The 18,177-nt window shown below is 43.4% G+C and overlaps 1 protein-coding gene across 1 annotated transcript in view; it reads right to left on the reverse strand.

Moving 5' to 3' along the window:
* Positions 1–455: 455 nt before the first annotated feature.
* The window catches only part of clpb (ClpB family mitochondrial disaggregase), a 110,855-nt gene continuing 93,133 nt past the window's right edge, over positions 456–18,177 (reverse strand). Inside the window, 8 exon segments of the mRNA XM_072576757.1 lie at positions 456–3,062; positions 4,254–4,358; positions 7,190–7,309; positions 8,603–8,676; positions 9,562–9,718; positions 11,231–11,392; positions 12,339–12,383; positions 12,679–12,734. Coding sequence (XP_072432858.1) covers positions 2,814–3,062; positions 4,254–4,358; positions 7,190–7,309; positions 8,603–8,676; positions 9,562–9,718; positions 11,231–11,392; positions 12,339–12,383; positions 12,679–12,734 — 968 coding nt within the window. The 3' untranslated portion in view covers positions 456–2,813.

Consider the following 18,177-nt stretch of genomic DNA (forward strand, 5'->3'; position numbering starts at 1 on the left):
ACTCACCCCCACCTTCTCAAGGAGCAACTAGGGACAGGCAATTGATATTGGCCCGGTCAGCCGTGCCCACATCCCATGAATGAATAGAAATTAAATCCACCTCCAAGCACATGTGCAACAAATATCTGCTTCACTGACTCCATTTTAGTTTTCATAAAGCATGCTTGAAGTGTTTGAAATTATTTTCTGTATTAAAATGCATTTTACATAATCACTCCCCACTATCATAGCTGCTGTGTATTACCTGGCAGGTGCCTACATTACCTTCCAAAAGGGAAGCTCGATTTGGTCTCAGCACTGTTGGGTTATTGTAGTAAGAACATACAGTGTTCCTGGTTACAAACAACTTCTTTAACTGGAAATTGTGTATGACTAGGTACAACATGAAGACACTACTGGGCTCAGAGATGGTGCCCCTTTTGTTGAACAATTAAATTCACAGGCGAGAAATGAAAAACCTTCATGGTACTGTATCCCCAGCAAGTTTTACAGCCAAATTAAGTACATTTAACAGAGTAGTTGTTGTTGTCATGAAGGGAAATATGGGCAGTCAGTTTGTGCACAGCAAGCTCCCACAGATATCAGTGTAATCATGTTTAAGTGATATTGGCTGACGGACAATATTGGATCAGGACACTCCTGCCCTCCTTCAAAACAGTGTTATCTGATCTTTACAGTTAGCAGAGAGGCTTTAATGTCTCAATCTAAATATCACACCTCCAGAAGTGCAGCACCCTCTCAACACTTGCACAGGGAATGTCAAACTGGATTCAGGGCAAAAATCATTTCACATGATGTGAACATTGCTGGCTGTGTCAACAATTTTTTGCCCACCTGCAGTCACACTCAAGAAGACAGTGGTTAGGCACCTTCTTGACCACTGCAGTCCATCTGCTGTGGGGACAGCCAGACTGCTGCAGGGACAAGGATATAATTCCGAGTAACAACCCTGAAGCCAGTGATTCTCCTATTAAACTCCCAGGATGTGGAGTCCGTAGCTTTGGCAGTTGCTGCAGTGTACTTTATAAATGGCATTCACTACTGCTACTGTGCATTGGTGTTGGAGGGAGTGAATGATGAAGGTGACGGATGGGGCGCTGATCAAGCAGGCTGCTTTGTCCTGGGTGGTATTTAGCTTCTTGAGTGTTGTTGGAATGGCACGCATCCGGACATGTGGGGAGTATTCCACCACACTCCTGACTTGTGGATGGGGGGAAAAGCACTGGAATTTACAGATTTCCCAGTTTCTGGTCTGCTCCTGTCCCTATGGTATTTACGTGATTAGTCCAGTTCAGTTTCTGATGTACGGACGTTGATGATGAGGGATTCAGTGATGGTAACATCACTGTATATGGAAGTGTGGTGGTTAGATATTCTCTTGCTGGAGAGTGTCAGTGTTACACTTGTATATCATGAATTCATTAGCCCAGACTTGAATATTGTCCAGGCCATATTCTATGTGGACACAGATTGCTTTGTATTTGAAGAATTTCAAAAGATGCTGAACATTGAGCTATCATCAGTGAACATCTCCACACCTGACCTTATAGTGCAGGGAAGGTCATTGATGAAGCAGCTGAAGATAGTTGGGTCGAGGACATACACGGAGGAACTCCTGCAGAGATGTCCTGGAGCTGAAATAACTGACTTCCAACAATCACAACAATCTTCCCATGTGCCTCTGACCAGTGTAGAGTTCCTCCCCCAGCACCCACTGATTCCAGATTTGCGAGGGCTCCTTGATGCCACACTTGGTTGAATACAGCCTTGATGTCAAGGGCTGTCATTCTCCCCTCCCCTCTGGAATTCAGCTCTTTTGTCCATGTTTGACCCAAGGCTGTGATGAGGTCAGGGGCTGGCAGAAGCCAAACAGGTGTCACTGAGCAGGTGCTGATCAATAGCACTGATAATCGAAAGTAGACTGAAGGGGCAGTAATTGGCTGAATCTGGTGTCTTGCTTTTTGTAGGCAAGACATGCACAAGGCCCTTTACAAATCATTCAAGCCCTACAAAGTTCAAAGAGGGTTAGGCATCGAGGAAGAAACCAGAAGATAGATTTGGATGTCAGGTTCTGCGGGGCAGGTTACCAGGGTTCATGGGGCAAAGATGTGTCATTTGGTTGCTCCCCCATTTGCACGCAATGAGTGATAGTGAACTCCACATCAAAAAGTATTCGTGTGTGTCGTTACAGTGTGCTGTGGCCTGATCGATGTATAAGATAATAACAGTCTGCAATCATTGCATGTCTGAAGTCCAAGCTATAATTTGACAAATCAGAAAAAAAAAGGCATCTGCTTGCCACCATCCAGCTGTACACAGACAAAGTGATTCAAGGTATCTCTCTCTCGGTGAGATATTGTGACTCATGCTGCACAGTTTTCTCATTCCAATTCCCGTTGTCCATGTTGAGTTACAATGAGTTGCATTAATCCTGGATCACTCACAAAGCACACAAAAGGGGAAAATAAATAACTATCATGAATGCTCTCTGGCAATTCCAGGAACTGGAGGCTATTCAGCCCCTCACAAATGCTGCACAGGAAGAGAAGGAGGCCTTTCAGCCCCATGGGCTAGTTCCTCTGGAAGGTGCACTTGCTGTTGTGTGGTGGGCAGGGAGGGGAAGGTATACACAAAATAAACCTGTAGACCCCATAACACAGTACAACGGATGCTGAGGGAGAGGGGTGAAGGTGATAGGCACAATTCAGTGAGGGATGGAGAAACCGGAGGAAGGGAAGAGGAGGAGGAGGCGTGCTAATGTCAGTTTGGCACGAGTCAGTCTTGGCTAAGGTTTAGGTCCTATGTGGTGAGTGCTAAAACCTGTGGGCCACTTCGTCTCCTTTGAGCGGAACCCTGATGTTGAGCTTGCGGGACTTGTTGTCCTTCTCCACGATCTCTAGCCTGATCTTTGCTCCCCTGGAGTCCAGCTCTCCGTGTTCCGGGTCTTGCTCCCTCCCTGTGCCTACACCTGAACCTTCCACTGCAATGCGGAGCGTGCAGCCGTTTGGTAGAAGCTCCTGCTCATAGGCAGCTGCCAGCTGATTCACAACACGGCGCTCCACCTGGGAAAATAACATGGGGCATGGAGTGAGGAAAGAGCATATGATGTAAAGATGCTATTTCTTAAAATTACAGTATCAACCCGAGCTCTCAAACCAGATGGGAGATGCATGGAAATCATGCAGGAGTATGGGCAGACTGGACCCAGGGCACTTCTTCCCTACTGTTCCTAGAGTAGCCAGCCTCTGGAAGGTGTAATCAGTTGCTGCTAATTTCTATGTTAAATCTTTGTGAAACCCTGGATACAGCACCCTTCCTTCTTGCCACTGTGTTATAGGGAGGGCACTGTAGCTCTGGAGAAGGTGCAGGAAGGATGTACCAAAACGATACTAGAGTCATAGAGATGTACAGCACGGAAACAGACCCTGCGGTCCAAATTGTCCATGCCGACCAGATATCCTAACCTAATCTAGTCCCATTGTCAGCATTTGGCCCATATCCCTTCAAACCCTTCCTATTCATATACACGTCCAGATGCCTTTAAATGTGGTAATTACATAGAGCCATAACTAGAGCTGAGAGATCTAGTCCCAACACCTTATCAACTTCAGGCACCATCCCATTGTCAATTTTCAACCTTTCAGTGAGTGAACAACTTCCTCTTTCCATCATGGCCTGGATAGCCTCTGCTTTCTTGGTAAATACTGATAGAAAGTTTTCAGTCCATCCATCAGCAAGCCTCTCTGCTTCCATGTTTGAATCCCCTTTTGGGTCTTAATCGGTCCTACTCTTCCTTTTAGCATCCTCTTATTGCGAATTGGTTAGGATTTGGAATTTGCTGACAAGTAAGGTGGTGGAAACAAATTGGAACAGTAGCCTCCAAAAAGGAATGAGCAAAATATTTGAATATTGCGGATATTAGGGGAAAGTTAACTGAACTGCTCTATAAAAGACATGGCATAGACTTGATGGACTGAACAATCTCCTTCTGTATTGTGCCGTTTTATAACTCAATGCCTCCCAGACCCTTTTCAGTGAATGTATATACAGAAATTGACACTGTTAACTGACTGCCGGAATATTCACTTTGTTGTCATTTCCCTCTCTGCCTTGCTGGAATGTTAGCTCAGGAGAAGTGTGCTGTATTATTCACTGTGATGTACGACATATTCATATTTAATCTGCTTTATTTACAGAAGTTGTGATTTATTGCTGACATTGTCCCATAATCTCACACTGGCCCCCAGCCTCACCTCGTGCTTGATGGATCTTGCTCCGTAGTGCAAATTGTATCCTTCCGCCAATACATCCATCACCTCCCGGTCCCACTGCAGGTTGATATTGTGTCGTTGTTTGGCCTACAGGGAAATGAAAGACATTTCAGTGTCGTACATTTACTGGATTTACTGCACAGCCACCCAACATCCCCTTCATTCCCTCTTTAAGGAAAATACAACAAGAAAGAATATGCAACCTCCTCTATTGAGGACAAGTACAGCTGGTGTAGTAGGACACTGGGCTCAGAAGAAAGGCTTATGTTTGGTATTATAATTTTCACTTGCTTTTACTTGCTCCACAGCCTTGTCCCTTTCTCTGATAAACCCATCCAGCAAAAATATTCTCCAAAATCTTTGCAGTCCTCATTTTCTTGTCCCCGGCACACCCTTGCTTTTAATCATTCCACTTCAGGTGGCAGGACTTTCAGTCGCCTGATCCCCAAAGTCTGGGATTCCTCTGAAGACATACCTTTGATCACCTGTTCCAAAATACTTCTACATGGCAAAGTGGCAAGATTCTAGTCAAACATGCACCTGTGCAGCATTCCGGATCATTTTACTCCGATAAAGGTGCTATATAAATGCCAGCTGTTGCTTGATCATCAAGTTAATATTGTTGGGCTGGTATGAGTGATAATTACAGCATGATTGCTGGAACTGGTGAGCAGGAAGTCAGATGGGGTTCCTCTTTCACTGTGCTCCTATAGGTGCCTGTAAACACGTGCACCTTTGTGCCTTGGTTCTTACATCTCCAACTGCACCTTCCAATCTGGAAACCTTGACCACCTGGGCAGCAGGTGAAGGCCTCACTTGGAAATATATCACTGTTCTTTCAGTGCCACTGAGAAAATAATCCTGCCGCTCCCTCCCTAACAGCACTCCCTAAATCCCAAGGTCTGACACAGTTCAGGCAGGCTGCTCACGAGGCAACTAGGGTCATAGAAACAGAGAAAATAGGTGCAGGAGTAGGCCATTCGGCCCTTTGAGCCTGCACCATCATTCAATATGATCATGACTGAGTATTCAATTACAGGATCCTATTCACGTTTTCTCTCCAAACTCCTTGATCCCTTTAACCGCAAGGGCCATGTCTAGTTCCGTCTTGGATATATCTAATGAACTGGCCCCAACAGCTTCCTGTGGGAGAGAATTCCACAGGTTCACAACTCTGAGTGAAGAAATTAACAGATAATAAATGCTGGTCTAGCCAATGGAGTCCCAAGAATATATTTTACTAAATATGAAGTAGTGTAGCAGAACTCCTTTATTCCTATACTATAGTACCATTGCAGCAAAGGCCAACATGCCATTAGCCTTTGTACCTGCTCTCTGCACCTGCTGACTTCCTGCCATCTGGTTGTCTACTTCAGCCTGATTTCTTTGCAGTCTCTGTTATACTCACAGTTTCTCCTTCCACCTAGCTTTCTGTCATGCGCAAACTGGATACATTACTGTCCCTCTCTTTGTGCAAGTCATTCATATTTATTATAAACAGAATAAGCCACAGCACTAATCCTTGCAGCGTTCCACTAGTCACGGTCTGCCAACATGAAAATACCCCGTTTATTCCCATCTAACTATTAATTGATAATATGGGAAAGAGGGAAGTGGCAGATCATATAAAGCAATCTCACCCTCATTATCCATGGTGGGGGGGGGGCATGGATTTCCCATGGATAACAAACAAATATATGGATACTGCTCTGATGAATGGTTCTGAAGAAGAGTCAACTTTGTTATCTCTCCTCAGATGCTGCCAGGTCTACTGAGTTCATAAGTTCCTAAGATATTGGAGCAGAGTTAAGCTATTCGATCATGGATCATATGCTCCTTGCCCCCATTTTCCTGCTTTCTCTCCATAACCCATGAACCCATTACCAACTAAAGATCTGTCTAACTCCTCCTTAAATTTACTCACTGTTCCAGCATCCACCGGATTTTGGGGTAGTGAATTCCACAGATTCACAACCCTTTGGGAGTAGCAGTTTCTCCTAACTGTTTAAAATTTGCTGCCTCTTATCCTAAGACTTGTCCTAGAATGCCCCTCAGGAGGATGCATCTGCTCCATGTCTATTTTATCCATATCCTTTATCGTCTTGAATTCCTCAATTCGATCTGTCCTCATTCTTCTAAATTCCAGAGATTATAGGCCTACACTGTTCATTCTCTCTTCATATGACAAACTCCTCATCCATGGGATCAATCTAGTAAACCTCCTCTGAACTTCCTCAAATAAGGGTCCAAAACTGCACACAATACTCCAGGTGTGGTCTCACCAATACCTTGTATTGTTGCAACAATACTTTCTTACCTTTATATTCTATTCCTTTAGCTATAAAAGCCATTCCCTTTCTTTATTATCTGCTGTACCTGCATGCTAGTTTTCATTGACTCATGAATGAGTACACCTCGATCCCACTGCACTGTAGCACCCTGAAGTCTCTTCCTATTGTTTTGACCCAAATGCATGACCTCACACTTATCTACGTTAAACTCCATCTACCACATTTTGGCCCACTCTCCTGACCTATCAATATCTATTTATTTCCTCATTGCAATTTACCGTTCTTCCTATTTTTGTGTCATCCACAAATCTGGCTATAAAGCCTTCTATCCCTGTGTCCAAGTTGTTAATGTAGATTGTAAATAGATGAGGTCCAAGGACTGAACTCTGTGGCACTCCACTAGTTGCAACTTGCCATCCAAAAAAAAAACAATTTTTCCCAACTCTGTGTCTTCTGGGAATCAGCCAATCATCTGTCCAAGCCATCAAATCACCCGTAATCACATATGATCCAACACGGTGAATTAACCTTTTGTTGTCCCAGCATTTTCTGTGTTTGCTCCTGATTTCCAGCATCCACAGTTCTTTGGTTTTTTTTTTAGTTTTGAGTCTGGTTCTTCTCTCTTACCTTCTTGGCCCAAAACATTAACTCCTTGTTGACCAGCTGAATCAGCTCCGAGTGACAAAACGGAAGGAAGTAAACAATCTCATTGATTCTGCCCAGAAACTCATCCCTCCGGAAATGAGCCTGAATGGAAGCACATTCACGATACATCAGTGGATTACTACAAACAGAAAAGTGTTAGCAACTGGTGAGCAAGACCAACAGACAATAAGGGTATGGGCAGGGTCGGATCATTCTCAATGTGAAAGGAAGGGATTGATGAGAGACTGAAGGCAATGTACTGCAGTCCTAGCCATCCTGGAAGTTATTTGGTGATATCAACCAGATCAGTTGTTCCCTGCTGAGTTGGTTGGTTGGAAGAGGAACAGATTGAGAATAATGCCAAAGTGCCATTTAATGCTTTCCAAAGAAGAACTGTCAAAGTAAGGAGTATTGTGGATATTCAGACAGGCAGAATTTTAGATGAGATACCATTAGTGTTCAAATTGTGGAACATTTATTTTTCTTTAACATTGTAGCGTATTTGGTTGCATTCATCTCTTATCGTCCTTGAATTGAGTGGCCTGGGCTATTTTGGAGGGCAGTTTAAAGAAAATATCTGGAAATTAAAAACATACTGAAACACGAAACCATTGTCTATTGTCAGAAAAGCTCATCTAATTCACTAATGCCCTTCAGGGAAGGAAATGTGCCATCCTTACCTGGTCTGGCCGACAGGCTACAGACCCACAGCAATGTGGCTAACTCTCAAATACCTGCTGAAATGGCCTGGCAAGCCACTCAGTTGTATCAATTGCTATGAAGTCTCAACGAAGAAATGTAACCAGGTGGACAGCAGAAAGACACAGCAATTCAAGAAGGCAGCTCACCACTACCTTCTCAAGGGCAACTAGGGACGGGCAACAGATGCTGTCCAGCCAGTGACATATCCATGTCCCTTGAAAGTCAGCCACATTGCTGTGGGTCTGGAATCAGATCCAGAATGGATAAGTTGGCAGATTTCCTTCCAGGTGAACTTTTAAGACAATGCACGATACTGATCATGATCATCATCATTCGCTTCCAATTACTGATATGGAATTTAAATTTCACCAGAGGCCCAAGTGAGATTTGAACCCATGCCCCTAGAGCATTAGCTGGGCCCAATGGATCACCAGTCTGGTGAGATTACCACACTGGCACTGTCTCCCTCTAATAGGGCTTATTTGAGGTATTAAGAGAACTAAATTACAAAGGGTGTTGAGGATGAGTAAAAATTACAGAGTTGGGCTGATGGAAGGATGGATCTTGATAGGGAAGTAGAGAAAGATGCCATAAATGACCACTGATGGGCAAACAGCATTTTCTTGGTTGTGAGTTCTCTGAAATACAATTCAGTACATGTATGTTGCTAATAAATTTGAATAGTTGTATTACCTTTAGAATGGGTCTGATCACATTTTCTTTAAATTGCTTGGAGATGGTCACTTTCTCACTCAGAATCACATCATCTGCAACAAGCAAGGAGAGCTCCCTTCAAAAGGGCATTCTAGAAACTTCAAATTATCTTTTCTGCAAGGTCAATGCTCCACATATTTACCTGTACACTCTACATTAAAGACCAAAACCATGCTTCCTTCCTCTCACCTACCTGTGCTTGTCATCAACATTTCCTCATGCATCTGCCCAGTGTGGGACTGACCAGCTACTGAAGGCACTGTCCAGTGTAAGACTGACCAGTTACTGACGGCACTATCCAGTGTGGGACTGACTGGTTACTGAAGGCACTGCCCAGTGTGGGACTGACGCTGCCTCAGTTACTGAAGGCACTGTCTAGTGTGGGACTGACCGGTTACTGAAGGCACTGTCCAGTGTGGGACTGACCGGTGCCTCAGTTACTGAAGGCACTGTCCAGTGTGGGACTGACCGGTGCCTCAGTTACTGAAGGCACTGTCCAGTGTGAGACTGACCGGTTCCTCAGTTACTGAAGGCACTGTCCAGTATGGGACTGACCACTGCCTTAATTAATGAGTTAGTGAAAATATGCTCAATTTGCAATTGACCTCTCCAGATTCATTGCCTGAAATGTAATGCCCAGCCCATGCTGTGTTAATTGATTGGGGTTTGGACATGACTGAGATATTTACAGTGACAAAGTTAACCATTGCATTGCTGTCCCAGTGATTGGTAATGGAAAAACAGCCAATGTCTGGTGAACCCTACAGGGAAACAGGTAGTGATTGGTCTCTGTGAAAACCATGCCATCAGAGGCCCCGATGCCATTGTGTTTCAGAATAATCAGCTGGGGAGAAATATGGAGACATATCAGGATAACAATATGAAGCAAACAGAACTAGATAAGGGTTTGATATTCCTCAACACAATCGGTGCATTACCTAGATTCTCAGCTAGGCGTTTCTTGCCTTGCTCCTGGGCTTCCTGTCTGAGCTGCAGGGCATGCTCTGCTATTTCCTCACTGGCTACATTGGAGGTCATGATGAAGATTGCATCCTTACACTCGATGGTCTTTCCTTTGCCATCTGTTAGTCTTCCCTGAAATATGAAGAGAGGGGTTGAGGAAGGTCAAAGACTTGACATCATCTCGTCAAAAAATAATCTGGGCAAAATAGTATCACAAGCTCATATAAAGCAGGCCAAGTAATCGCCACACAAGAAGATTGCAGAAATAGGATGACCATTTATTTAATCTTCATCATGTTGGAATGTTAAACAGGCAGAAGGAATTTCTGGATAAAGCCAAGTCCATTGTCTATCCAATTCACTCTCTAAAATATTGTCATGATATTATACAACATTAATGGGGTTGCTGTCTAATCACAGTGATGAAGATTATGAAGCTCTAGATTCTCTCATAACAGGAAACATTCTCTCCAGATTGATTCTGTCAAGACACTTCAGGATCTTACATGTTTCAGTCAAGTCACCTCTTATTATTCAAGACTCCATCGAATAGAAGCCCAGTCATTCCAACCTTTCCTCATAAGACAATGCTCCCACTCCAGGTATTAGTCTGGGACACCACGACACCAAACAGAGCCCAACATCATAGATCAGTAACTGACCCCGCCAAAACCACTTACGCCCCGGTAATCAAACCTCATACTCATACTCATATATTTGCTTCTGAAGTGAAGTTGTCCACCATGCAGCAAGATCATAGCTGTCCCAACTGTGGCTTCAGTGTCACATTCCCGTCTATCCCCAATGACCTTTTGAGTTCCCTTATTTGTCAAAAATCTTTGATCTCTACATAAATATTCAATGACCCTGCCCTCACTGTCCTCTGGAGAAGCGAGTTCCAAAGTTCCACCGCTGTCTGAGACTAAGTGTAGGGAAATGGGATTAGTGCAGTTTGGTGTTGTTGCTCGGCATGGTCAAGGTGGACTAAAGGGCCTGTTTCTATGCTGGATGACTCTAATATCAATGAAAAATGTCTCCTCACCGTGTTAAATGGGCAACCTCTTATTTTTAAGCTGTGTCCCTGTGCAAATTCCCATACACTAAGAAATAACACATGACATTGATCCATCTTTATTTTAAAGTTATATATTGAAGGTTCATCACTATGGTAATGAAAACCCATGTTTGCAGTTGCTGCTTGGTTTGACAATCCTTCACCTGATTTGGTCGGGTTACTATTTCAATTGGAAGCTAACAACTACCTTTCCATTCATCTCCTTGCAACTCTAGCATCCATCATCAATGATTACATTGGCACTGACAGTAGCACTCGCCCGTCTGAGTCATGGTCATGTATTCAATCTCTACTTAGTGTCTTCAACAGATAACCTTTGGACACTACAGAGCAGCACTGAGGGACTGCAGCATTGTCAGACGTACTGTTTTCAGGTGAGATATTGACCCCAGGCCCTGTGCCCTCTTGCTTTCATGTAGGAGATGCAGTGGCCACAATTTCAAGGGATAGCAGGGATGTCCTGATTCAATACTTCTCCCTCAACCAATATCACACAGATAAATGGTCACTATCCCACTGTGCAATTAAAGTTGTTCCTTCTATCTGACAGGCAGTTAGATGAAGCTTACCTCATCGAAGAGTTGCAACATAACGGTCAGGACATCGGGATGAGCTTTATCCACCTCGTCAAACAAAACCACCCCGTTCGGACTCTGTTTCAGCTTCTTGGTGAGCTGACCACCTTCCTCATGTCCAACATAACCAGGGGGCGAACCAATAAACTTTGCAACCTAGGAAACATACATTTGTTTACTGAGCAATTTATTCCGGCCTTGGATTAAACTCTGAAGGATGTTTGCATTTTCAACTTGTTCAATTTTTTTTCTGCCCACAAGAGACATTTGTATCAAAATGAAATTATTCCAATTTTCTGATTTCGTGTTATCCACACATGAGTTAGATATAGGGTAAAGCTCTCTCGACACTGTCCCCATCAAACACTTCCAGGACTGGGCCAGCATGGGGTTAGATACAAAGTAAAGCTCCCTCTACACCGCCCCCATCAAACACTCCCAGGAGATAGATGCAGGATTGCTCACTGAGCTGAAAGATTTGTTTTCAGATGTTCTGTCACCATACTATGAACATCATCAGTGAGCCTCTGGATGAAGCACTGGTGGCATGGCCCACTTTCTATTTGTGTGTTTGGGTCTCCTTGGGTTGGTGACATCATTTCCTTTGGCGAGGTCATTTTCTGTTCTTTTTCTCAGGGGGTAATAAATGGGATCTAAGTTAATGTGTTTGTTGATAGAGTTCCGGTTGGAATGTCATGCTTCTAGGAATTCTCATGCTGAAAACGAACCTTCCAGTGCAGCAAGCAAACCTACATCCAGAACCTCAACCTGAGCTACAAGTCTTCTCAAAACCCGCTAACTCCCAGCACAGGTACAGCATGGGGTCAGATACAGAGTAAAACTCTCTCTACACCATCCTCATCAAATGCTCTCAAGACAGGTAACGTTACTCATACCTAATTGCACTTGAGAAGGTAATCATGAGCCACCTTCTTGAACAGATGCAGTCCTTGGTTTTATCATTAATACATTAAAAGAATTTTTGTGGATTTTACTAAGTTCTTTCTGTGGTCTTTTTGCTCCACACAAAAGCTACCTGCTCGAAGGATCATTAAAACCCATAGGCTTCTGATCTTGCTGTTCCGACTTTCGTTTGACTTACTTCATGCTTTTCCTGGAATTCCGACATGTCCAGCCTTATGAATTTCTACAGTGCAAAGGAAAGAACAGACAGAATCAAACATTTTCTTTGTGAACTGGGACAGAGCAGTGGGAGAATCTGGATGGGGGAGCGCTGAGAGTCTCCGAGTGGGCGTGTGCTGGGTAACTCTAGGTCCGGGAGCACTGGGAGATTCCGGATGGGAAGCACTGGGAGACTCCAGGTGGGACGCACTGGGAGACTCCGCGCTCGGAGAGCGACAGTGTCATTGCTAAGGAAACGAAGTTGGTGATGGGAGCTAAAAGTAATGGCTTCTACAGATAATAGGTGAGAGATGTTATACCTTTTTGACATCATTGTGCAAGTACTTTGCAACCTGTTTGGCCAGTTCAGTTTTTCCTGCATTGAAGGAGAGAAACACATTTAGGATGTTGTGCAAAATATCAACAGATGCTGAAAAGGCAGAAAACCAATAAAACTCACATCCCAATTTTTTTAAAAAGCCTCAATTTTTAAAAAAAATTATGTTCAGAATGCTTTGCACAGTGGCTCAGCGGCTAGCACTGCTGCTTCACAGCGCCAGGGACCCGGAATCGATTCCAGCCTCGGGTGACTGTGCCGAGTTTACACATTCTCCCTGGGTCTGCTTGGGTTTCTTCCAGTTTCCAAAGATGTGCAGGTTAGGTGAATTGGTCATACTAAATTGCCCACAGTGTTCAGGGATGTGTAGGCTAGTGCATTAGTTAGGGGAAAAATGTAGAGTAATAGGGTAGGGGAATGGGTCTGGGTGGGTGACTCTGCAGAGGGTCAGTGTGGACTTGTTGGGCCTAATGGCCTGTTTCCACACTGGAAGGGTCCTATGAACTCTATTTAAATGCGAAACAAGCCAGATGACAAAAATAAATGTTTCTTTCAAGTGTGTTTTTGTGATTTTGAATGCACGTGGCAGTGGAAGACAATTTTACAATAATTTCCGAATGGGAGTTGGATTAAAAATTCAAATGAGGAAAATATGTAGGGTGGCTGAGAAAGAAACACAGGGTGGGACAAATTGGGTGGCTTTTTTCAAAAAGCTGGCATAAGCTGGAGAAAGGCCTTGTGTGCTGTAACAATTCAGTCCAACGGTAACTTTTTGCATAAAGACCATTTTGACATATCTTGTAACAGCTCACCAGTTTAACCCTACACTGATTTTTCTCTCCAACTCAGCCCTTCTTTTGAAACATCAGCAGCCATCAAGTCTGTAACAACTTTTTTTTTCCAAACGGAAGATGACCTGCATTTTTGTAACGGCCTTTGTGACCTCAGTTAATAGTAATCTTACCTCAGGAGGTACAAAGCTGTGGGTTCAAATGCCACTCGAGATACTTGAGAATGGAACCCAGGCTGACTGCGAGGCTACTGCACTGTCAACAGTACCTCTTCAGGATAAGATATTAAGCTGTGGAATAATGGAAGTGTCTATGCAGTGTCTTGGCCAATAGTTATCACTCAAACACAGGGAGTGGTGGCAGAGTGATTACATCACTAAACTAGTAATCTGAAGGCCTAGGCTGATGCTCTGTAGACACAAGTCCAAATCCTACCATGGCAGCTGGTGCAATTCAAAACAAATAATAAAATCTAGATTTAAGAAAGATAGTCACAAACTAGTAATAATGACAAAAACCTAACTGATTCACTAATGTCCCTTTACGGAATGAAATCTGCTATTCTTACCCGGTCTGGCCTACGTGTGAGTCCAGACCCATAGCAATGGGGTGGACCTTTAACTAATCCTGATACTGAGTTGTATCAAACAGCTACAAACACTAAAACAGATGAAACTGGATGGACCATCCAGCATTGATCTGGTCACTGGTAATAACAGAAAGCCTTGGCCTGTGATAGTGCCAGTATCTGAGGGCTTGTGCCAGATTTGGAATCACTGTCTCTCCCTGATCAAAATCACACTGTCGACAATGTTCCAGGCACCACAATCACCACACTGTAGCACACGACATGCTCACCAGAGGTGTAGCACCGGGGTATACAATGGAGACAGCATTGCCCTCAATATTCACTGCAGACCCCATGAAATAGTATGACATCAACTCAAACATGAGCAAGGATTACCACACCAACCCCTCAGTGGTGAATCAGTACTCCTCCACGTTGAACACCATTTGGACGATGCACAGAGGGTGGCAAAGGCACAGAACATACTCTGGGTAGAAATTAATCACCAAGACTGGCTAGCTCAGTAGCACCATAACTGTTCGAGCTGGTCGGGTCCGAAAGGACATTGCTGCTAGACTGGATCTGCAGCAGGTGGTGAGGGAATCTACAAGAGGGAAAAACATACTTGACCTCATCTTCACCAATCTGCCTGCTACAGCTGCACTAGTCAATGACAGTATCGGTATGAGTGACCACCGTACAGTCTTTGTGATGACAAAGTGTCACCTTCACACTGATAATTTCCACTACCGTCTTGCATGGAGCTGTACTAAATTCACTTATTCCAAACAGATTAGCAACTAAAAACTGGTCATCCGTGAGGCACTGCAGGCCATCAACAGCAGCACAACTTACTCCAACACAATTGTAACCTCAGGACCTGTACATCCCCTACTCGACCATTATCAGGAGATCCAACCTTGATTCAATGAAGACAGAAGATGGACATGCCAGCAGCAGCACCATGCATGCCTAAAGATCAGTGTCAATCTGGTGAAGATGCAACTCGCAACAGAGATAACCGTATTCTACAAGCAAAGGATCAGATCTAAGTAAATAAAGTCAAAGTGCTGGAGAAACTCAGCAGGTCTGGTAGCATCTGGTGACTGAGAAACACAGTTAACATTTTGAGTCTTTTAGAGTTTAAAACAGCAGCTAATGAACTTGAAAGACCCTACACAGACAACAAGCAAAACTAATGTCATTTACAAAATACCATGCAAGAACTGTAACAAACACTACATTGGACAAATAGGTAGAAAACTAGCCACCAGGGATACATGAACTAGCCACAAAACGCCATGACCCTCTCTCACTTGTATCCTTACATACAGATGAGGAAGGACACCACTTTGACTGGGACAACACATCTGTCCTAGGACAAGCCAAACAGAGACACATGCGAGCATTCCTAGAAGCATGGCATTCCAACCAGAACTCCAACAACAAACACATTGACTTGGACCCCATTTACTACCCCCTGAGAAAAATAACAGGAAATGACATCACCATGAGAAATGACATCACAGACCTAAAGAAACCCAAACATATAAACAGAAAGCAGGAATCATCGGCAGTGCTTCGTCCGGAGGCTCAGTGAGGACGTTACCTAATGTGGGAACAAAATGTCTGAAAATGAACCTTCCAGCTCAGCGAGCCAAACCTACACCCAGAACCGCAACCTGAGCTACAAATCTTCTCAAAGCTTGCTAAGAGAGAGAGAGAATCCTGACCAATAGAGTTATACATTGGTAATTCATTGACTTGTTTGTCTGTGATTAGAATTGATCTCTATATAGCAAATAGCAGTTTCTTGTTATGTACAGAAACCTGGTCAGGTTTTTTTTACTTACCTGAGTTCATCAGACCAGAAAATTAGGGACTTGGAGTATTTTCATTAAATCTTTGAATTTTGTGACAACACCAGGAATCATGAGTTGGAATATCAGTGTACTTTCCCAAGGGTCATGACAAGGAGCAGTTAGGGATGTAAATCAATGACAGGCTTCCCAGTGGTTCCCACATCCCAAGAATGAACAGCAAACTTGCATTTAGATTGTGTTTGGCATGTCCTGAGGACTTCTCCCACAAACACCAATGGAAAAAATGAGCAGATATTTTGTTTTTAGTTACATTGATTGAGGTATAAATATCAGTCCAGGAAACTGAGGAGAAATTCCTTGCTGTTCTTTAAAGTTTTGACTGTGGGAATGATTAACTCAATTTGAGAGGACAGATGGGACACTGGTTTAAGGGCTCATCTGAAAGATGGCATTTCTGACAGAGCAGTGCTCCATTAGCGCCACACTGGAATGTCAGTTGGAATCTACTGGTCAAGTCTCTGGAGCGGATCCATTGATTACTGCTTGGAAGATACAACAATAAGACTGTAATATATCGAAGCAGAATTAGATCATCCAGCCCCTTGAGTTCACCATTCCATCATGGCTGATATGTTGCTCAACGCCATTCTCTTGCCTTCTCCCTGTAACCTTTAATCCCCTTACTAATCAAGAATCTATTTATCTCTGTCTTAAATATACCCAATGACTTGGTCTCCACAGCTCTCTGCAGCAATGAGTTCCACAGATTCCCCACCCTCTGGCTGAAGAAATTCCTCCTCATTTCAGTTCTAAAGGGTCGTCACTTCACCCTGAGGCTGTGCCCTCAGATTCTAGTCTCTCCTACTATTGGAAACATCTTCCCCACATTCACTTTATCCAGACCTCTGTTTTCTGTAAGTTTGAATCAGATTCCCTGTCATGATTCCAAACTCCCCCGAGTACAGACCCAGAGTCCTGACCCAGACCTAGAGCATGAATCCATGTAAGATTTTGTAAATCCATTTTTTAGATTAGGATCAGTCTGTGCCAAAATGTTCAGACTGTCTCATACAGGGCACCTCACACCTTTAATATATTATCTGGGCTGACATGACACCAATTGTTAAATATGATTTGGAGATGCCGGTGTTAGACTGGGATTCAATGTCTTACGATCTGGTACTCCACAACCACCTGATGTAGGAGCAGTGCTCCGAGAGCTAGTGCTTCCAAATAAACCTGTTGGACTAGAACCTGGTGTTGTGTGATTTTTAACCAATTGTTAAAGTTCACTTGAGAATGTAACTTTACAAACGTTTTGTGATTTATATATGAGAGAACTGAAACCAACATGTTCATTCTAAAAGATGAGAGGCTTAACAAACAATCCAGGTTTTTCTCAATATATAATTTCAGTTACATCACACTGTAAACTTTTGCTTTAAATTCTGTTTCTTATGATCTTCTACTCCACAATCACTTGATGAAGGAGCAGCACTCCAAAAGCTAGTGCTTACAAATAAATCTGATGGACTGTAACCTGGTATTGTGTGACTTTTAATAGAGTCCTCAACTGATCCTCAGAACATAGACATTACTTTGGAAGTAAAATAGCGGCAAAAGCCATTCAGCCCAATCAAGTTATGTTCCACTCCTGCTGTCGTGCTTTATTTAACTCTAATGACATAATCCTTTTTACCTCAGGTCAGGATCTACTTCCCCTTAAATAGTATTATATTAGAGCATTTGCTTCTACTGCTCTGTTGATGCTAGATCTGTTGTTAATTTTAAATCTGAGATTGATAACTTTTTAACCAAGGGTATAAAGGGATATGGGCCAAAGGCAGACACATGGAGTTAGGCCACAGATCAGCCATGATCTCACTGAATGGCAGAACAGTTTCAAGGGGCTGAATGGCTTACTGCTGTTCCCAGGATTTTGTGGGAGCAGGCTCACTGGGTAAAAATGTTCCGACCAAATTCCCTCTTGGATATTTTGGAGACCATCTCACATCGATTCTCTAGCCCTGCTTTATATCTGTACTATGAAAACATTCCTAACTTCAAAACTCTTGAGCCCTTGTCTGAGAAAAAGCCAACAAACGTTTTGCATATCTTCATAGTTTTCAAGCTGAACCTTTCCGATACAAACCCGAGTGCTTGGATTGTTCTTTAAAAGACCTTGTTAACCTGTGTCACTACTTTCAGTGATTTGTGTAAAGACCCCTTTGTTTCTCCACCTCATGTACTAAGTAATATGCAACCTCTGCCAGCAGAAGTTGAGGTGGGTACATTAATAA

The sequence above is a fragment of the Chiloscyllium punctatum genome, chromosome 9 (assembly GCF_047496795.1).
Source record: "Chiloscyllium punctatum isolate Juve2018m chromosome 9, sChiPun1.3, whole genome shotgun sequence".
Classification (NCBI taxonomy): Eukaryota; Metazoa; Chordata; class Chondrichthyes; order Orectolobiformes; family Hemiscylliidae; genus Chiloscyllium; species Chiloscyllium punctatum.